This window comes from Phaenicophaeus curvirostris, chromosome 1, assembly GCF_032191515.1.
Source record: "Phaenicophaeus curvirostris isolate KB17595 chromosome 1, BPBGC_Pcur_1.0, whole genome shotgun sequence".
In the NCBI taxonomy this organism is placed as follows: domain Eukaryota; kingdom Metazoa; phylum Chordata; class Aves; order Cuculiformes; family Cuculidae; genus Phaenicophaeus; species Phaenicophaeus curvirostris.
Genome location: NC_091392.1, coordinates 185,557,080 through 185,579,797, shown reverse-complemented (window position 1 = coordinate 185,579,797; position 22,718 = coordinate 185,557,080). Strand labels below are relative to the sequence as shown.

At 38.6% G+C, this 22,718-nt stretch overlaps 1 protein-coding gene across 9 annotated transcripts in view; it reads left to right on the top strand.

Moving 5' to 3' along the window:
• Positions 1–22,718, top strand: part of FRY (FRY microtubule binding protein) — a 212,841-nt gene that overhangs the window by 164,177 nt on the left and 25,946 nt on the right. For all 9 annotated transcript variants that reach the window (XM_069882639.1, XM_069882631.1, XM_069882600.1 and 6 more), the window contains 12 exons: positions 647–845; positions 1,485–1,606; positions 2,830–3,017; positions 5,023–5,117; positions 6,855–7,456; positions 9,095–9,192; positions 9,283–9,453; positions 14,103–14,243; positions 14,981–15,160; positions 16,264–16,425; positions 17,207–17,281; positions 18,320–18,490. In XM_069882639.1, the coding sequence (XP_069738740.1) occupies positions 647–845; positions 1,485–1,606; positions 2,830–3,017; positions 5,023–5,117; positions 6,855–7,456; positions 9,095–9,192; positions 9,283–9,453; positions 14,103–14,243; positions 14,981–15,160; positions 16,264–16,425; positions 17,207–17,281; positions 18,320–18,490 (2,204 nt within the window). The remainder of the gene's footprint in view (positions 1–646; positions 846–1,484; positions 1,607–2,829; positions 3,018–5,022; positions 5,118–6,854; positions 7,457–9,094; positions 9,193–9,282; positions 9,454–14,102; positions 14,244–14,980; positions 15,161–16,263; positions 16,426–17,206; positions 17,282–18,319; positions 18,491–22,718) is intronic.

Here is a 22,718-nt window from a genome sequence, read left to right as displayed (position 1 = left end):
TAAGTCCAAGAAGTTCTCAAAACTTTATATTTGGACTCTTTTTTGAGCAGCTAGTATAAAGAGTGAGTATGGGAGTCAGTAGCTGTAGCAAAGGATCCTATTTGAAAAATACTTTGGCTCATTTTTTTCATAATGTCAGGCAATTAAATTAAGGGTCTCCTGACCTGCAATGGATTTTGGTGGTAGAGAGGTCCCTCCAACTCCATGTCTTTTAGCAAGGCCACTTTTTGTGTTGCAGATACAGCCTAAGATGACTAGCAGTCATCTAAAAATTCCCTGCTGCAGAGGGGAATTTCCTCATCAGACAACCCCAGAGAAGTTAGATGAACTTTGCATGCACTTAGCCAATTTCAAAACTCAATGCCATTAAAAAATTCTTTTTCAAGTACTGTAGCACTTGTGCAGTAAAAACGTATCTTGACTATGGTATTTTTCACTTTATATTGGATTCTGCACGTTTAGAAATGGGTTACCATTTCACTCCCAACAGCGCTTTAGGGTTGCCATGGTCCGCAGGTTTTTGCTGTGTTTCCTAGGAGAAGGTTTCTGCTGCTGACTCTGAAAATGGCTGCTTGGCAGATACTTTCATCTGTAATGCTGGCCCAAAAGTGCATTCCACCTTTATCTCCTCCCTTTCGCCTGGCAGGTGGCTTGGACTTTCTGCGGGAACACCAGTCATCTCCAGTGCCAGACTCCGGCTTGAGTTCCAGCTCCACCTCCTCCAGTATCAGTCTGGGAGGCAGCAATGGAAATCTCCCACAGATTACACAAGAGGTTGAGGACATGGACACTGCTGCTGAAACAGATGAGAAAGCAAACAAATTAATCGAGTTTCTGACAACCAGGTAATGGATATAAGCAGATGTTACGTTCCTACTCAAAACACATACTTTCATGCCTTCCCTACAATTATCTGTAGCAACCTAAAAGACTCAGAGGAAAATGACCAAGCTTTTATAGTAATTACAGCCTCCCATTCCTCTTTTATTTATACTTATAGAAGTAAGTAGGTACTTAAAAGCACTACAGTGGCAGGAAGAACAGAAAAAAACTTTACCTTAAAAAAAAAATGTTTGATTGACTGATAGTGTTATGTTAAACAATGAACTAATGGAAGAAGATAGTTGTATTATTATAAAAGTAGATGGGAAGTGTACAGGGTGTAGTGAAAGGCCATGGTGAAACTAATACTAACTACTGACCATAGCCAGCAGATCCTAGGCGCAATGTTAAATTAAAAACTGGGGATTTGTTTATTCTACTCTCTAATGGTATGAATTATATTTTGAAGAAGATGTTTTGTAAAATACAGCATAGGAATATTTATTTAGTTGTGTTTTGCTCTTAAAATCCTGTTCAGTTGCTTGTTTTCCACATTATGGTCCTAAAAATACCTAGTTGCCTTACAGTTTATATATTTTAACTAATGATGTTTATTTCAGATAACTCAAAGAACTTTTGCACTTTGTTACACGTATTTTTAGGGCATTTGGTCCACTTTGGTGCCATGAAGATATCACACCCAAAAATCAGAACACCAAGAGTGCTGAACAGCTTACTAATTTTCTGCGTCATGTTGTATCTGTATTTAAAGATTCCAAGTCAGGTATTAATTTTTTTTCCTTTCATAACTGAAAGAATTTTCCATCAAGTTCACACTGAACGTTTATCCTGTGGTTTGGTACATCTGCTTATGCAGAAGCATGACATACTCTATGTCTTAACAACATGTACAACACACGAAAGAATTGCTTTACAAAATTCATGTTGTATTACACTGTGGCTGAATGTTACATTGAATATTTCTTCAAAGCTGTTAGTAGAAAGCCTTTTGATTGATTCTACCAGATAAAAACTCCTTTATGTCCTGTGGGTGAAGTACATCATAGTTACTAAGTAAATGTCCTTGGTTGTAAAGATTAAAGCACAGACCCCATCGATGATGCAACAAGTGAGACCTGCTTTATTGAGAAGATGAAAACCTTATATAGTGTTTCTGTATCCAGTAACAGCTATCCCACTGAATTGCCACCTGTGAGAAACCTGCAGTTACAGATGTGGCCCTTATCTTCATGTTTTCCATCTAATACATTCTTTTCTTATTAACTCATGGGTCTTAGTAGAGATTCCAAGGTCTCAACAAGCTAGCAAGCATGAGAACACAGGCCGTTTGCTCTGTGCTTGCTGCTAATATCACGTGTATGCCAAGGCATTGGCCACTTGTCCAGCACACACGCCACAGTGAAATATTTCGTGCCCGCATTTGGTTAAATTTCTTCAGGCAGTGAAAATTTAGCTTTGGTTTATTATGTTTTTAGAGCTTAGGAAATGTACTGATCTTTTGTTGGAAACCAGTACAGTCACTAGTTAAGTATCTTCGAAGATCAGAGAAGAATGTGGCATCAGTATGTATATTTAAGATGTTATCCAAAGCCTACTGAAGCCACTAGAACAAATCCTAATTCAGCTTAGCTTTAGGTTTGAGAGAGTTCAGAAGTTCCTGTGTTACTGACATCAAAAATAGTGAATTACTTTGAAGTTTGTCCAGGAATTGTAAAAAAAATTTGAATCAGATTTTCAGCTTTTTGTTGACAAACATTTGCAGACTCAGAATTTTGATTTTGCTGTTTATTTTCTTACATTCTGTGTGAAATAAATGTATACAATGGGAAATTTTCCCAAACCCAGACAGCCTGCATCTGCATTTCTCATAGGCTTTACAGGACACATTACGGTGCCTGTGCTCCCCACAGAGTAGGTTCTGCCTCTTTATGACCCACAGCAAAGTCTATAATCAAAAAAAAAATTATTTACTATTCTTTTGCATAGGGTTTCATTTGGAGCAGCATCTGAGTGAAGTTGCTTTGCAAACAGCTCTTTCAAGCTCTTCACGACATTATGCAGGTCGCTCTTTCCAGATATTCAGGGCCCTAAAGCAACCTCTTTCTGCTCATGCATTGTCTGACCTCCTGTCAAGGTTGGTGGAAGTTATTGGAGAGCATGGAGATGAGATTCAGGTATGCATGAGTACATAATACTTCATAATTTATACGATTTGAAGGGAAACTCTCCTGGGTGGAAAACTGGTTGGATGGCCGGGCCCAGAGAGTGGTGGGAAATGGTGTGAAATCCAGCTGGAGGCCAGTGACAAGTGGGGTTCCCCAGGGCTCAGTGCTGGGTCCAGCCTTGTTCAGTGACTTTATCAATGACCTGGATGAAGGCATTGGGTGCACCCTTAGCAAGTTTGCAGACGACACTAAGCTGGACGGAAGTGTGGATCTGCTGGAGGGTAGGGAGGCTCTGCAAAGGGATCTGAACAGGCTGGACCGCTGGGCAGAGTCCAATGGCCTGAGGTTTAACAAGGCCAAATGCCGGGTCCTGCACTTGGGGCACAACAACCCTATGCAGTGCAACAGACTAGGACAAGTCTGTCTAGAAAGCTGCCTGGAGGAGAGGGACCTGAGGGTGTTGGTTGACAGTGACTGAACATGAGCCAGCAGTGTGCCCAGGTGGCCAAGAAGGCCAATGGCATCTTGGCTTGTATCAGAAACGGCGTGACCAGCAGGTCCAGGGAGGTTATTGTCCCTCTGTACTCGGCACTGGTGAGACCGCTCCTCGAATCCTGTGTTCAGTTCTGGGCCCCTCACCACAAGAAGGATGTTGAGGCTCTGGAGCGAGTCCAGAGAAGAACAACAAAGCTGGTGAAGGGGCTGGAGAACAGGTCTTACAAGGAGCAGCTGAGAGAGCTGGGGTTGTTTAGCCTGGAGAAGAGGAGGCTGAGGGGAGACCTCATTGCTCTCTACAACTACCTGAAAGGAGGTTGTAGAGAGGAGGGTGCTGGCCTCTTCTCCCAAGTGACAGGGGCCAGGACAAGAGGGAATGGCCTCAAGCTCCGTCAGGGGAGATTTAGGCTGGACATTAGGAAAAGATTCTTCACAGAAAGGGTCATTGGGCACTGGAACAGGCTGCCCAGGGAGGTGGTTGATTCACGTTCCCTGGAGGTGTTTAAGGCACGGGTGGACGAGGTGCTAAGGGGAATGATTTAGTGTTTGATAGGAATGGTTGGACTCGATGATCCTGTGGGTCTCTTCCAACCTGGTTATTCTATGATTCTGTCATAGTACTGTGGATTTAATGTATATTATTTAATTTAACCATTTTAACTAGGTGTTCTGGAGTCAAGCGATACAAAGTAGAATGTATCCTTAGGAAAGATTACCTATGAGTTTATTGAATCCCTATGTACCTTATCAAAGTGTTCTTTAGGCGGCTACAATCTGTAGCTCTAATAAGTCTTCCTGATGACCATTGCTTTCTCTTTTCACATCATTAGTTAGTGTTTAAGGGCACACAAACACACACACGCATACACACACACGTCATCCTATCTGCTGGTGTAATCTGACAGCGTGGAGTAGACATCACGTCATTTCTCAAATGTTAACACCTTTTAGAATAAAGAAATTCACACTATTCATAACAACACAAAACTTACACTGACCTAATTTGATACAATCTGCTCTTGGTGAACTATGATGTTTGCTTGGTTTAGCTGAACAGACTGTTCTCTCCCGAAATTTTACAGTCGGAACTTATTTATTGCAAAATTCAGGACTTAATAAAAGAGAGCTACTAGCTCTTCATAAGAAGTAGTCTGACATCACCTCCATATTTTACCTAGGTAATGAAACTGCCACAAGATGACAGTAATATTCTGTGACAACCGTTTGTGCCAAATTTAAATCAGTGACCTGGGATTCAGAGGTTCTGTGTGCTTTCACCAGTCCCCTGATGAGATATGTGCCCTTCTTGCATGCCTTCATCGATCATTCAGAGGCAGAAAATAAAATATTCATAGTGACATTTTAATGTTCAGGGCAGTGGAATTGAAGTGAATGTTGTTCTTTTTTCTGGAGAAATTATAGGGTTTCAGTAGGTGCCCATTCCTTTTATGAACTGGAGATTTTTAAATGTTCACTGTTCTGAATGTCTGTTGAAATGGCTAACCTCATGCATTGACAGGGATATGTAATGGAAGCACTACTTACTTTGGAAGCTGCTGTGGATAATCTGTCTGACTGTTTGAAGAACAGTGATCTTTTGACAGTGTTATCACGGTAAGAGCCTTTTCTCCTTACTATATCTTTTTTTTTCAATTTCTTATGATACTAAGTGTGCAGTTCTGCAGTCTGGTGACATAAAATCGTTTTGATAAGACTGAGCTCATTTCTAGCCTCTGGAGAACTAGTCCAAGAGCACATCTCAGCCAAATTTTGCAATAGTTGAAAATAATGTTGATAGAAGGAATGGAAATTTACAGTGGCTTGTAAATTCTGCCTTGCTGCCACTTGGTTATGAGTTACTTAAACATCCTTTAAAAATATTGTAATGTTTTGCTTTTTCACCTTATACTTGAAACATACCTGGAAGAAACATGGTTTTAAAATACCGGTCTCATACAACCTGTCATTCTGATATTCCCCAAGAAGTAACTGATCATGGTTTGTTCTTCTCAGTAAAGCGAGGGGGAATTTTGTGTCATATGTACATAACCCACGTATTTTGCCAGGTATGTAGGCAATCTTTGTGAAACCCTTGGCCTTAAAGTCGGCCTTTGTACATGGAGGGAAATTGCAGGCTCCTTCTGTAACACAGCTGTTGGTGGTGCTGAGGGAGATTTCTGTCCACCAAACTCTTAATAGCCACAACAGAATAGGGAATGTGTTTGAAAAGCCTCCTTAAGTTACCACACTTCATGTGCAGAACAAAAATAAAAGAACTGTCATTCCTGAAGCCACCAGACAGGGTGCTATGTACAATACTGCAACAGCAGAACACCAGTGTTACCTTGTGACAGACTAGAGGTGGAGAAATACAGCCTCTGCTTTCTAAACAAAGAGCTATTTATCTTTCTTCCGTGCACATTTCAGGAAAAAGCAATATGAAGCCAAAAATAAGAAACACTCCAGAAAGCAGTGGAATGCAATATTCTTTACCCTGGTGTTACTATTTCCATAAAATCCTCATCAAATATTATAGACAGTAGGGACTTACAGTATATGAGGTAGAAATGAGACTGGAGAGTCAGGAATTAGCTGTTCTCCAAAACACATTTCCCTTGCATATATCAGCACAGCATGTTCACTTCTACAGATTATTGATAGGGATTGTCTGGATCATCACATAATAGTCTGTGAGGAGGCATAAGTCACTGAAATTCAAACACTTCCAATGTCTGTAAACCATCTGAAGAGATCATACGATACTGGCAGGGGAGGATGCAATGACAACAAGGTTTCTGAAGGACCTGTACTAGCAAGAAACTAAGCAGCCACATGACAGGATTCTTGAGGATAATACGTCATATTTGTGGTTCTGCTTAAGACATGCTGGGGTTTTGCCCACAGTGCTCACATTAGCCAGCAAGCCATTGCGTATTTTGTCTGCCAGCTGTGCCAAGCTCAGGTTTTGCTCCACTGATGAGGGCATTTTAAAGACCAAAATTATTTTCAGTTCTACCACTGCCCCATTATGTGGGCATTTCCACAAGTCACTTCACGTCACAGTTTTTTATCTTTAATCCCCATGTCATTCTTACCTATCTAGAGTCTAAGCTATTCTGCTCTGGTTTGGTGCAGTGCCATGTGAACCACACTTCAGTCACGTCTGTGGGCACTTAAGGAATAAAAAAAGCAGGCTGCAATAGAGTGTGGTGTTTTACTTTTCCTATTTCAATATTCACTTTTAAATACTTATTAAATAAATATGATAAATACTGAAATTGCATCCAACTTACACAAGTTTCAAGCTGTGCATTCACAAGTTGCAATGTATGTTATCTGTTTTGGGTTCAGTTCATCTTCGCCAGATTTAACATCAAGCACTAAACTGACTGCAAACCGGAAGAGCACAGGACAGCTGAATGTGAATCCTGCAAGCAGTAACACAGCCACTGCTGAACGAAGCAGGCACCAGAGGAGCTTCTCTGTACCCAAAAAGTTTGGAGATGTGGACAAGTCCTCAGACCCCCCACGGAGTGCCACACTAGACAGAATTCAGGCTTGCACCCAACAAGGCCTGTCCTCTAAAACCAGAAGTTCGTCTTCTCTGAAGGACAGTCTCACTGACCCATCCCATATTAACAATCCAACCAACCTGCTGGCCACCATATTCTGGGTTGCTGTGGCTTTAATGGAGTCTGATTTTGAGTTTGAATATCTAATGGCATTGCGGTTACTGAATAAACTTCTGGCTCATTTGCCGCTAGATAAAGCTGAAAACCGGGAGAAATTAGAGAAGTTGCAAGGGCAACTGAAGTGGGCAGACTTCTCAGGGCTTCAGCAGCTACTCCTGAAAGGATTCACGTCCCTTACTACTACTGATCTCACACTACAGCTCTTTAGTCTGCTGACACCAGTGTCTCGAATATCCATGGTGGATTCCTCTCAAGCTATAGGTAAAGCCACTGTAATTCCCTCTCTGTCTGTTAATATTGCTTTAGCATTTGATGACGGACCTCATTAGGCTACCTGCATAAAAGCAAAAATCACATTTTTCCTTTCACATCTAAAATGGAATTTTGTTTTAATAATGAACTTTTGCTTTGGGTTAGGTGGGCTTTTTGGAAATATCATAGCAATATCACATGTTTCTGAAAAGTGGATCTGTTGCCCAATAAGGTTTTGGAGCAGTCATGTATTGTTTCACATTTCATTTCTAGTGCTTAGCACCATATAAAGTTTCTGAGAGCTGACAAAATAAACATATGGAAGGAGATACTGTCAAACTTTTTAGAGCCTATTTTGGCCAAGTTTTGGATTGAATTGTTTTCAGAATATTACAAATTATCGTGTTTTAAATTAGTGCTTCATAGGATTTTTCCTAGAAATGCAGGTATTGAAAACTTCTGTACACTTTTTAGATAACCTACAATAGCACATTAGTGAATGATGAAAGAGAAAGAAATACGGTAACATTTTGTAATTTCTAGTTGTTTAGTTGAGGTTGTGAATGCTTCTTAATTTTATTTCTCAAAGGAAGTTTCTGTATTCTTCCAGATACTTACTCGTCTGTCTCAGTCAGAAACACAGGTATTAAGACAATTGTGCAGGCTTCACAACTATGTAAGAGGATGAACGCCAAGAACAGCCTGCCCATCTCTAAGCACTTGTTTTGTGCCTGTGTTCCAGGCTTCACGCATGGATTGTGACAGCGCCATCAGGAGATATCATTTTCTTTTCACTGGATATAGAAGAAGCCTAGGGAAATTATGTTCCTAACTCAAGGAACTTGTTTAATTGTGTAGAACAAGGGGGAATGAATGGTTAGAAAGATATTTTTGTAGATCAGATTTTCTTTTCAAAGAACAGATTGTGTCTGGATCGATTTCTTGACTTCTGAGCTCCCAGCTGAACTTTAGCAGCTTTTGTTACACCTCCCCATTACAGCCAATGCCTATAGTTTATCAACTACCTTGAGCTATAGGGTGGTGCTGAATCCAAGCTCCAGGCAGAGCCTTCACACTAGTGACAGCAGATGCCACTTGGCACTGGAGCCACCTCCTAGCTTCAAAAACACGCAGTTGAGTAGTCACGTCTGACCAGTTATATCAGAATTTTGTTTCACAACTTGAACAGTATAGAACAGTGAAAGGTGTGCCTAGCATCCTGACCAAAACAGTTGTTCATTTATCGATACTCACTGAATTTATGTTTTAGCAGTAATAATGAAAATGCCACCAGCTGAGACTGTCAATATGCTTGATAAGTGGAAAAGATAAACATGCTCTCTAACAGGAATAAAATATATACTTTTGTGAGAGATTTTTACCCTGTAAATACCTGTTTGTGCAGTAGAATTTGCAGAAATAGGTTCATGCTTTGTAACAATACTGTTGCCTAAATGATTTACTGGATTTTCACATTAAGGCCCCTTTAAGACAAACATGGCATGGCTAATGGCGTGAACAAGTTGACTGAGTCTGTGTGAGTTTATGGCTAATGTAATATTGACCTCCCTCAAAACATAAACTTAAAGATCACTGTGGCTCCTGCTGTCCAAAGTATAGATTTTGTTCTGTATTTTCCTGTTCTAGGATTTCCGCTGAATGTTTTGTGTCTCCTGCCCCATTTAATTCAGCATTTTGACAACCCAAACCAGTTTTGTAAAGATATAGCTGAAAGGATTGCTCAGGTATCAGTTATTTACTTTTTTGTACATCCTCAAGCCCTGTGAATGCAGTTGCCTTGTTCTTAATGTGTGTTGACATTTATATTTAATTAGGTTTGTTTGGAGGAGAAGAACCCCAAGCTGTCAAATCTTGCACATGTCATGACTCTTTATAAAACACACAGCTATACAAGGGACTGCGCTACTTGGGTAAATGTGGTTTGCCGTTACCTTCATGAAGCATTTGCTGATATTACTTTGAGCATGGTTACGTATTTGGCTGAGGTAAGTTTTCAAAACTTGTTTTAACTCTTCTGTTGCCTAACAGCCCAAAGAGCTGAAGTCTGCCTGCAGATTACTGGTGCCTCTCTGTGGCTTTTATTTGTAATTAAGACTAAACAGCAGAAATTAGCAGAAAGAGGGGGAATTGCTGTAAGACTTCAATATTGAACCCTAAAACAAAAGCCGTCAAAGGTCTGCAGGGCTGACGTATCTTAAAGCAGCTTCACTCATCAGCCAGTCATATTTTCCACTGTGAAAGAGTGAGAAACTGGACAACATTTATTTAGATCCCACTGAGGAAAATAAGAGTAAGCCTAATTAAAATAAGACTAATTACAGAAGGGGTTTAGCAGCCTAAATAAGATATCGTCTAATAGATAAGTATCTGGTTCTTTATACAAATTTGTATGCATTCCTCTGACACTGAATGGGATCATCTCACTGCCTAGGTTTTCCGCTGTGCTTGCGACTTATTCCTAACATTTCCCAGGCATGGAGTATAGAGTAGACACAGTGTTGTTACTGGGGATCCAAGGCTCAGTTTTTCTTTTTAGATTAGGCCACTTGATCTTCTGCCTCAGGTGTCAGATCACTATCAGGACACCATTTTCTTGTAGAGTTCTCAGATTTATCCCTTCATTTCCATTCTATAGTAAGATGTCTTCAGTCTTTCCTCTCATCCAGGGAGAAGACAGTTCTGTATTCATGTCATAAATTCACTAGCTTCTTTAGAATTGCTTTGGGTTTTGGAGCAGATGCGTTCTCCCCTCTACCGAAGAATCTACAAAAACTCCCCCAGCATCTCTCGTTCTGGCTGTCCACAGATTTTCAGGAGCCTGAGAGGCCAGGCTGAGCTCCCACACTCACTCGGACTTCAGAGCATGTTTGGCCTCAAGCTGCAGTTCCTCCTTGTTTGCACATGGAGGCTCTAAGTAAACAATCATATCAGATCTTAACTGATGGTAAAACCCATGACTTTCTTGTAGGAGACTAAAGCAGGACCTTGAGGTTTTTCAGGTTGTTTTTAAACTCAGAGACTTGTAAGATCTTTCAGTGCTTCAAACACAATGACTCTGAATCCTCCAGAGTCATCTTTCCTTCATAGCAGAAACTTGCTTTCCTAATAAACAAATATGGTAAAAACTGAGATTTTAACTCTTTCTTCTTTCCTTTCCCAACCTTAGGAAAGTGTTTGCCCCTCCGTTTTTCCTTCACTGCCCTTCATACTGGTGGTGCAGCACCTTCACTAAGGCCATTCTGTGAGATCTCTGCTCTCCTCAAAACAGGCTTAGACGTGTGTATAGACACTCTTTCTTTACACTTTCCTCTTGCTGTAGGTTGGCACCAGGGTACTATATTAAGAGCAATCAGGCAGGTTTCTGACCTTAATTAAGGCACATTCCCCACATAGCACCATCATTGTGGGATGAGAGAGTACTAAGTGCAACTTCCTTTCTCTATTTACATTGACTGCAGCTTTGTTGAGTCATGTCTGGGCATATTTGTGTATGGGCATAGAGTGGCTGTCAGTCTGGACAATGATTGAAACAAGACACCATCTTGTTCAGCCTGCTGTGGCCATGAAAAAGAATTTTCCAGCATTTGGAATGTTTCCCCTTTTCTTTTTAGTTAATCCCCAGACAGGGATAAACAATGTACTCCTCTCTCCTGTATGCCTGCCTATAGGATATCCTGTCAATAGGTAAAGCCAAACGAGTGAACAGTCGCACTGAGCAATCCACAATTTGAATGTTAATAGCCTGAAGCTTTAACAATCTTGGCTCAGTCTCCAGTGCTTGGGCCTGAGGGAGATTGAGACACATGCAGTGCCTAAGAAGAACAAAAGAACCTTGTGCTGCAACAGTGACCGCTACAAACACACAAGCATACCTTCAGAAAGGGACTTTTTACCACAAGTTATCGAGACTATGAGAACAAATGCTCTCAGCTGGAAGTAAAAGCTTCATTTATTGCCATTCAGACAAAAATTTCCATTTAAGCTTGGTGATGGCAGGTTGTTTCTTGCCAGCTAGGGGTATGATCCTGACATAAAATAAGACATTTCATCTGTGTTCTTATCCAAACATTACAATGACCAGCAGTGTTCCTTACTCAGCTTTACATAGTACAACTACATCCATGAAAAATGATCTTTTCTTGTAGAAGAATATTTGGGGATCTCAGTCTACTGATGAGCAAAAATCACTGTTTAATAATGCATTAGAACTTTGAACCTCCAGTACCAAAATCAACATACAAACACATTATTGAAAGCTTACTTTGATTTTATGTTTGATTTTTTATATTAGTTTTTAAAAGTCAACTTTATACCACAGCACAATCATTCTAAGAGCATATCTGAATTGGCATGTGTCACTTGTTACAGTAGTGATTTATTAAGTACAGGGTCATGCTTGGACTTACAGCTAATGCTATTAATGCAGAAGAAGGGAAAAGAAACCACATGGTGCATAGTAATGTGGTCATGGTGGATGTTTCCTCCTCATCATCCCTGTTAGATAGTTTCAGATATCACTAGACATAAAAAAGAAATCTGTATTGCGAGGGGAAGTATGTCCTAGATCAGGCATTATCTCACTAGCAGCTTGTCTGTTGGACATGGCTTCTGAAATGCCGTCTTTATTTCCTCAGTGGAAAAAAAATAGAAAACAAACAAACAAACAAAAAAAAACCAAAAAAAAAAAGCCTGAGGACAGTTACAATTTCTTCCTTCAAATGCAGTGGAAACTCTTTGACCTGGAACTCACTGATCCAGGTGATGTGTTACCGCAACTCTGTCTTGCTGCTATTTTTGTTACTTCTGGCAGCAAAGGCATTTTTAGTGTACTAAATGCATTTTGAAGTTGCTGTTGTGGTTTTTTTAACTGAAATATGCTTTCTTGATGTATTTAAGTACATGCCTGGACTATAACTACAATACATGCTCATCTGAACTGTCTGGCACAGTCCACAAACATTTAGAGTTTACAGGGCAAGTGCTGTTTAAGTCAAAGGATTCTGTTGACAACTTTATTCAAACTGGAATGGAAATCAGAATCTTTCAGAGATGGTTCCTAGAACAGCTTTCTAGCCAGCAATAGAGACAAAATTCCCAAGAATTCATTTTCCTGTGGCAAAAAATGATTATCTGATGCAGTACCCTCTGTTAGAGAACAGATGTCTCTCATCCAGACAGTTTCATCTAATCCTTTATTCCTACACTGAAATGGTATGCTGGCTGATGTGTTGGATTATAAATCAGGCGGGAATCAAACCTTCCATTGCAAGATCCTAATGGAAGGCAAGAATAAGTCTATAACCCTGTTTTGAAGAATGGCTAAGCTTGTCTTAGCCCTCAGTAAGCCAAGTTATCCATGGGCTGAAGCAGGTTACCAAGTAGTACCTTTAATTTAAAAATTCTTGCTGTCTTTGTGGGTGAATAGATAAAGCGTAGCAAGTTCCATCTATTGTGCTATTAATGGAATTTCCCTACTTTGTTTTATGAATCACTAATCACCACTCACTTTTACTGATGAAAGAAATTAGAAGATATTTAACAGGATGAGATGTGTGTATGCTAACTGATTGTTCCATTTTGACTGGCATGAAGCAATCTTATTCAATAAAAAGAGGAGTCTTGTCATTCAGGCCAGCAAGGTTATCTAATAAATTACTGGACTCCACTTGGATAACAGTTGGAATTTTTCTCTGATGGAAGGCATGAGGCAGCATAGAGTTTTTATAAGTAATTGCTTTCTAGATCCTAATATCTCTAGTAATCACTGTTAGATGGATTTTTTTGTCAACCTGAAAGGAAGGATAGAGTCTAGTCTTGAGCCTCTGGTAACCTCCAGCAATAATATTTGATTGCCTCTGAAATTTGTGGGGTGGAACAGTGCCTGTCACCAGTGAAAGAACACGCTACCTTCCAGGAAACTTGCAGCTAAGCTGTTTTACACACATGTGCAAATATAGCGCGTCTGTCTGTACGCCTCCTGAGTTACTGCTATGTATATATTTGAGCACAGTTGCAATTCCAAGGTTCATTGTCGTATTCCAGGATCTACACTCAGGTGTTCCAAAATTCCAGGATTTAGATCAAGCCTTTCTTTGTATTAGCCTCTACAGCAAGAGAGCCCAGGGACTCCATCACCTTCTTAATAGAAAATGTTTCCTTGGCAGTTGCAGCCAGTGAGCACTGGCAGTGAAGTATACTTGGATAAATACATATTGATGTCTTGAATAGTAGTTTTGTTTCTTCAGCATGTTTTCTTTTTTCTTACTGACTTTCAGCAAAGGTAGAAATAAAAAGATACCACCCTGTTTTTATTGGATGTGCTTCCGCAATTACAGTGTAAATTTTACCTGCCAGTTTACTCAACTGGTGTATGTGTTTTCTGGGTAAGTTAGAGCAGTCATATATGAAACGTACGTTTCATTATTAAAACAGGCTAGCATTTGGCTCCCAATATAAAGCTGTCTTTTATTTTACACTTGTATCTTCATCACTTGTAAAATCATTGTAAAATGGCATTTCAAAATCAGTGAGTGAAGAGAGATTAACAGTACGAAGGCTATTCATGAAACAAGTGGCTTTTTCCATTAGACTGAATGTCTCATAATTTAGTAATTTGCTTTTTTTTTAATAACAGCTACTAGAAAAGGGCCTTCCTAGTATGCAACAGTCCCTCTTACAGATGATCTACAGTCTTCTTAGTTATATGGACCTGTCAGCTATTCCTGTGAAACAGTTTAACGTGGAAGTGCTAAAAACTATTGAAAAATATGTACAGGTAAATACCATATTTTCTTTATATTGACATAGGAACCTAGCAATATTCACTACCATAAGTTGATTTTCTTTGTAAGGATTTGAGACTAGATTGGTAGGGAGGACTGCAACTGTCCAGCGTGGTATCTAGTTTATAAACATCCTGATGCCTCATAGACTGCACATCCCCAGATGAGATGCCCAGCTGTGCATTCACAGTGTGGGAAGTATTAGGCTGCAACTACGCTATATCAGGATGAAGCTTATATACCAGGCAGCGCCTGACTGACCGCTCTTTTTAATTATTAGCATGAGGGAGATGTGGCATAAGCAGTTCTGTTCAGATAGTTCTGCACCTAATTCTTGGCAAGTGGAAAATACGTATTTCTACTAGAAATTCACAGCTGTAAAGAGCCTGTGTCAAGTCAGCTTTTCTGTTAAATGGTGTTTCTGCAATGGCCTTTATATTTATACATACCAATTAAGGCATTCAGGTAGACTTTGCCACATTGGCCTTGCACTCAGGTCTCCCAGGCTGCAGTTCATTTCCCTAACAATGGCACCTTAGGCAAGTCTTGGTCTCTACTGTTGAAATTATTCTGCAATTGTATACCTTGTCACTGACCGAGAAAGAGAAAGAATAATAATATTCCAATTACACATTTTTATTATATAAAAAACATGACTGTAAAATGTAAATAATCTTGAACATGCGTGGCTCTTTCTTTCCATTTGCTGATTAAATACACCTATTTCTAGAGCATTCATTGGAGAGAAGCCTTGAATATCCTGAAGTTGGTAGTTTCTCGTTCTGCCAGTTTAGTTTTACCATCCTATCAACACAGCGATCTTTCAAAAATGGAAATACATCGAGTGTGGAACAGTGCTTCCAAGGAACTGCCAGGGAAGACTTTAGAGTTTCATTTTGACATTTCAGAGGTAATGTTTTTAATACTATTATTTAATGCCTTAATTTTGTTATTTGATAATCTTAAAACATGTGTTGCAGTTCCTTAAGAAAGCTGAAAAATTAGGAAACAAACAAAAATTACCAAACTGAAAATCTCTTGAATTCTTTTTGATTCACAGTAACATATTGCATGAGACATGCTGGAGGGCTTTTTCTGCATTTTTACTAGATTTTTTTTCTGTGAAGGAATTGCTACTTGTATTTAAAATTATCTGGTGGGAAAACTATGTTGCAATTATGCCAGCTGTAATATCTAGAGTATACTACATGTATAAAATCCCTCTCAAAGCATTTTATACTTGGATGCCAATATTCTCTGTAACTGTTGAAGACAGAAGTATGTCCTTTAAGGAAGTACTGCCTGACTTCTTAATGAACTCTTTTATAACAGTCTTTATCCTGCAAACCCTTTACACCTTTTAACTTTATAAAACTCAATGGTCTTATTGACTTTAATGGACAATTCACTTTATTTATACTAACGAACCTGCAGGACTGCAGCATTATAGACTATTGCATATAGAGAATAGTGCTACTTAGGTGGTTAAAAGGAAATATAACTATAACTATAAATATAACTATAAATATAAATGGCATCTTCTGCTACTTGTATAAAGAGTTTCTTCTTACTGTTTAGTTCTAGAAAATGCTGAGCATCCTGTCATCAATCCAGGAAAGCATTTTAATGTTTGTTGGAACAGAGACAGAGTGTTCGGCACTGTTAGGAAAAAAAACATTAAAAAACATGCATGAAATGCGGATTTGAAGTAAATTTCATAAGTTTTCTGTGTTTTTTGCTGGCTCTTACCTTAGAAACTAGCTTGCCAGTTGCTTTGAATATTGATTATTCATGAACATTAGCACTAGCTGCTAGGTATGCCAGTTGTTACTGAGATGCTCACAGCGGCAAATAACGTACATCCCAAATGACATGAAACTTGGTGCACTCCTTGCTTTATATGATCACCGTTTATGATCTTCAGAGTAATCTTTTTCTGCAACTGAAGCAATATGCCCCATTAGTATTTCATCCTGGAGCATTATACTAGCAAATAATTACTCTCCATTTAAGACTCCAATTATTGGGAGACGGTACGATGAGCTGCAAAGTTCTTCTGGACGAGATGGTAAACCCAGGGCAATGGCTGTCACCCGAAGCACTTCTTCAACCTCATCAGGATCTAACTCCAATGTCCTTGTTCCTGTGAGCTGGAAGAGACCCCAGTACTCCCAGGTAAGCTCCTTTTAAGTAGCCCACTATTCATTAACAAGTTGTACTCGGAGCAGCTGAATTAATGCACACTTAGCTAAATGCTTATGCTCTCTGTGCCTTATGCAGAGCTCCTGGCGGCTAGGGCAGCAGCAGCACAGCCTCTGAGCATGTGTGCTGAATGTCTTTCTTGGACTCAGAAACAAACTGAGTTGTGTCTGTCCTCTGTCCTACCAGTGATTTTCTTTCAGCCTGCAAAAAATCCATCACTTTAAGGCCTCTTAAGTCTTGGTCAGATTTAGCTAAGAATGACAGGTGCGTTCAGATATTAGCAAGGAGAGCACATAGACAGCATGTATGATTTTCTAAGTGATATTTGATTACCTTATTAGTAATAAACTTTTGTTTATCTGCCAGTTAAAATATAACCATGCAGAATAAGTGTATTTATTGCTCTTTGCAGGTTACATAGCAGTGACTCAGGCCCAATTCTGCAGAAAAATAATTATGCATGTGCTCTATTTTAAGCTTCTGAACAGTCCTTTAGAAGTGATGCATGTTATCCAATGTTTTCTTATTAAGCTTAACAGAATTAATAGGCTAATTTAAAACTAATAAACAGCAAAATCTTTAACAACCATTTTTATGTTTCTTTGTATGTGTAGTTGCTCTGAAAGCAACCCTTTGAGCACTTAATGACTAATTCTTGGTTCCTTCTAATTAAAAATTGTTAATGTATGTTTCTAGCCAATGGGCAAATGAGTGGTTAAAAAAATGCTCACTTGAGAAATGTTTTGTTTTCTAGAAAAGAACAAAGGAAAAGCTGGTACACGTCCTTTCTTTATGTGGTCAGGAAGTTGGACTGAGTAAAAACCCTTCAGTAAGTAGCCTTGTATTGACCATTTCTTTGTTTCATTGTGTCCTGAACTTTAAAACTGAAGAACTTTGCTTCCCAGAGTTGCTGACCTGATTTGCATAGTTTCATGTCATGTTACTGTCTCTGTCATTTGTACTGGCCCACGCTGCATTTCTCAGCACATGGTCCAGTGAATGGCCATCTCACTTAAAGACAATTCACAGAGCTACGCAGGGTTTTGCTGTGAGAGATCTGTGATGCAATAGGTTTTACTCATGCCATCTCAGTGGGCAGAGAATAGTGACCTTTGATATTACCAACCTAGAGCCTTTGTAAAGTGAAAAATGAAATTACAGAAATAAAACTGAAGAGGGAGTGTGTCTGATTTTCCCATTTGATAGTAGTCCTAATGTAACTCTTTAAATATTAATACTGTCGGATGCCAGGAAATGGGCAACAGATCATCCAGGGTAGGAAGGTCTTGAAATAGTTATTAAATATTTTCCACAGAAAAAAGAAAATTTCTGAATGTTACTGAGTATGTTGTATGTCACTTGTATTACGATGAACAACTCCTTCATTTCTGCAAGTCAGGGACTGCTATGTTTTTCAACTAAATTGCCTATATAATTATGATTTGTAGTAGGAAAGGAAAAATTATAGCTTTTTGTTTTCTAATTCTGACATATTTTTTAACATAATATTTAACTTGAATTTTTTTGATGAATTTACTGTTTTATCCCCTCAATGATATTTCCTTTGCTAAGTTCTCTGAATTTTGTTCATATGAATGTATACAAACATCCAGGCAACATCAATCTGCAGCCATTAGGAGGTAGCTGTAATATTCTTGGATGTGTTCCTGCAGTATGAAGTTGTTTCTTTGTACAAGTTTAATCTGAAGGCACCTGTCCAACATAAATAATAGAGTGTTCTAAAAATACTCAGTGGAGGAATTAGGTGTGTACTGGAAATACCGTCTTCCGAATAACCAATTACAGCTTTTAGGAAGAAACAACCAGAGGGAACAGTTTGTTACAAGAGAAATCCTTTGAATTGCAGGTAATTTTTTCTTCCTGTGGTGATTTGGATCTGATAGAGCACCAGACGAGCTTGGTGTCTTCAGAAGACGGAACGAGAGAGCAGGAGAACATGGATGATTCAAACAGTGAACAACAATTCAGAGTCTTTAGAGACTTTGATTTCCTAGATGTTGAGCTGGAAGACGGAGAGGTATAGTATATTTTCTCTGAGACAGCTTTGTTATTAAAACAGTTTTATATTCTTTCTATTAAACACTATACTCTTCTTGTAACATAGAACTTAAACTGTATAACTATAAACTTAGTTTTGACTTCAGATTATTTATAATGTTCACTCAGTGTGTATTTCAGTAGCGTGGCAGAAAGAGGCTACCACACCCTTCCTTTCTGAACCTACTTTAGGAAACACTGCATGACTGTTACTGGGAGATAAAGCCTCTGTTCTAGTACCTTTTCAGTGAATTTACTTATAAGTGAATTGATTTTAAATACAGTTTTTAAAGGTTTAAATTATTAACAATAATATATTTGCCGATTGAAAACCCATACAATGAAATTGTTCCAAATCTATTGGTTCATGAGTAACTCTCCAAAACATGAATCCAGGCCTTTAGGCTGTTTTTACTCCTGTATCTGCTGGTGAAATCACTAAGGCTTAGAGAGATGTACCTTCCGCTCTGCTTAGGTGTCCATGATTTCATCATCTTGTGCAGGATCCAAACAGAGCCCTGAGGGCCCAGATCGTGTCTTGACAGGTGAAGCCTTTCACCTCACCTTGAGCTGAAACTGCTGAAGGGAAAAATACGAAGAACTGCTGAATCCTGGGGGCTACACCCTTTAACCTTGCTTACATGAAACTTGGAGCGTTTCATTTTGAGTGAGAAAGGCCAAAAATTAATATCCATTGGCGAACAAGTCTAACAATTTTGTTGCTATTTGAAAGTTCAGAAATTCTTAGCTTTTTTTAAGTAATAAAGTGTAGATATTCAGCAAACCTAACAGTTTAATAAATTGTCTTGTGATGCTTTGGACTCACTTTTAACATGAATTTTCTCAGGCATTGCTCTCAGCCCTGAGAAGAACATTTGTACAAGAAGAAATAATCAGATTTCTCCCTAGCTGAATTACCATAGTAAAATACTTTCAAGGTAAACAGGCCCCGTGGGTGTGAACTCTTGTACATCTGAATTTTTTTTTTTTTCCAATAAAGAGAAAGGATAAAGGAATAGAAAGAGATGTTGAAGAGAGATTTTTCCAAGTCAAGAATCTCTGTATCAATACATAGTAATTTCAGCTCACAGCTGACCATGACTTTGCTAAAAAATGAGAAGCAGTTGGCATTTATAGTTGAAAATACATCAGCTAAATTTCATAAAGGAGCTTTAATGTTACAAACAATAATAAATGGTAAAACAGCAATGCCAGGTTGTTCGCCAAAAAGTATACAGGCTGCAGTAATGAGTGTGTCTTAAAAGCTTTCAAGGTATTACAAGGACTTGGCGCTCCAATTTTGACTAAATGCTACGTGGTAAATTTTTTTGAAGTTAAATTCAAGAATTTCTGCCTTATCTTCACCACTTAAAACCACATACAAAAGTTTTGATATTACATGTATTTTTATATATAATTTTGCAGAACAATTCTTGTCAAAATGAATTTACCTCAATGGACTGTGACACAACAAAGATTTGTTTTATATATATGAGTAGCGAACTTCAAGACTGAGGCCTAAATTAAGCTGTATACTGATTGTCTTCAGTTGAATCTGGAGCAGATACTAAGTTTCTCTAGTTTTATGTGAAGTAAAATGAAAAATGTAGTCGTTTACTTAATATGGTTTTTAACTTGTCATGGATCTGAGACCTTGGATTCCAAGGTTTAGTACAGACTGACTTAATACTGTTTTAGATAAATAGATACTTTATCCAAATTCAAACCTGATGTAGGAGGCTACATCTCTAATGACTGAGTTGGAACTGTATCATTTACCTCAGGTCTGAATTTGCAATATTCATAAAGATTAATAAAACAGTCTTAGAAAACTTAAGCTAGCAAGAGCATGAATAGTCTTTCAAAAAAGCCTTACGATTGAAACAGGCCAGTGATGCTTGTCATCCCCAGACCACAAGGTGTACTTGTTTGAAATTTCATAAAGATATGAAAGCAAGTAATGGTCATTTTCAAATTTAAATGATAGGCTGAAGAGGTGAAATTTCTGTGGTAATGTTAGTTACAATTGTAGGCAAATGTTTGTCTAGGATGTCTTTAAAACAGTAATTTTACATAGATTCTTTCTATTTGTTTTTCTATCTGTTATATCTGCTACCCAGGAACTTCAGGTAAGAATGCTACTTGAACTCAGATGTGCCAGTATGTGTTATGCCTTCTTGCAAACTTGTACTATAGAATAACATCATAGTTTCATTGTTGCCCTCCCCCTTTTTAGTGTGTGCGTGGGTAAGCGTGTGGGTGCTTGCACTTCTGACAGGTGCTTCAATTTTTGTCTTGTATTAGGAATTTTTTGAGGTCTTTTTCAAATACCCTGCTTCATTTTAAGTTTGGTTTTGATGTGTTCCCCAGTCTTCACAAATTTTAAAATACCTTAGTTGTAGTATGAGCATTTTTCAGATTAAGCAATTTCTCCATTTAGTGTCTTTGTGTATAAATAGTATGTCAAAGCAAAAGAAGAACTTCATTATTTATGATATAGTAAAGTTTGGACCATTTGTTTCCATGGGCAAATTATGTATATTTTCCAGGTTTTCAGTTGTGGTATATTGGCTCCTGTTAGCATCTTGCTAAAGCTGATACCTGAGGCCTCTTGAGAAAGCTTACATCATTGCCTACCAACCTGAATTTAGTTGAATAAATTAATTAATTCATACAGCTTAATTTAGTTCAGCTGTACAACCCTACCAACTTTTCTGAACTCATTTACCCTGTGAAGAAAACTGAAAAGGCACATCAGTGGTTGCCAGTTTGAGAACTGAACTTGCTGTTTATCAGCAGCAATGTAGAGAAAACTGAAGTGATAAAGAATTGTAATGATTTGAACAAATTATGTAAAAATCAGCAACAAAAGTATTGTGCATATTTGTTCTGATTGTACATCAGTTATTATGCAAACACAGCCCCCCCAAAAATCTTTGTCTCAAAATGTCTGTGCACTAAAAGATAGAAATGCATGGAAGTAGTGCCTTACTCTGCAGTTGCACAACACTTTGCCTGCACCCAATATTTGTGCAACTCCATTGACTTTGCATACTTTGTCAATACAGTAAGGTAAGGACTTGTGTGAAAGAAGCTTTATATGATTCTTACCAGCTTGATGGAGGAGCTATGATGCTCTCCCCCACGTAGGGCTACTTCTCTTTTTGCTGCACTTTCTATGTCTTTTTTCCCCTGGGTTGTAGTAATGTTTAAAATATCTGCAGAGAATGTCTACTCCTTCACCAGAGGGTAGAAATTATGGGAAGTCCCATGTGGTACCTGCTTATTGCAGGTCAGACACACTATTATAAATACGTGACTGTTTCCTTTGGAACTGATATTTATTACTAGTAGTCAGATAGGAGGCAGCTTTACTCCCAGTGTGGATAAAAATGAACAGCCTCTCAAATACATCTTCCCTCTTCCTTGTTAACTGGGGAAGACAGATCACTTAACAGACTGTAAAAACAATTCCTCCGTCTTTGTAGACATGTATTGACCTTTTGTTTAAACTCCATATGAGTCTAGGTGCTCCTGTAGCAAGGTTACCCTAATGCTGTGGATATTTGGGTTATACTGCGTTTCATCTCTCTTACCCTTCTCCCTTACTTTTCACTCACATACTCCCCTCTTTTAAATGCATGCCCTAGAAGTGTCACTTTTCAATTATCTTCTTTTTGCTGGCTTCATTCATTACTACATTGCAGAATAATACTGCTGCAAGAAATATTCCCATAGACATAGGCTGCAAAGTTTACTGAGGATCAGCATGCGATGACGATCATCTTTGCTTGCTTGCTTATTTATGTCAAGTTGTCATTTCTCAGTTCGGTACCTGATGTGTTTGTGGAGGATGTCTCATTGCTGCATGTGTCCTGCAGCCTTCGTGGGGCAGGATGGATCGCCAAAGAATTCATTAAAATAAGTAGTTGGGAACTGCACGGTCATTTTTATGATTTAAAGAAATCTAATCTCTTAAATCATAGATGTGTTCAGTTCACTACCTGCAGAAAACTACTACATGATCCTAGTCCCAGGGTGAAAACAAAGGGTTCTTGCAATGATATATTGGGCTTCATAGCACTTGTACATTCATTTGTTCTTGAATATAGTGCATTCCTTAGTTCTACATGTTTTAGTGGATTGCAGTTTTGCGTTTCCATATTGTCTTTTTCCTAATTTTTTATTCTTTTTCTTCATATTTGTTC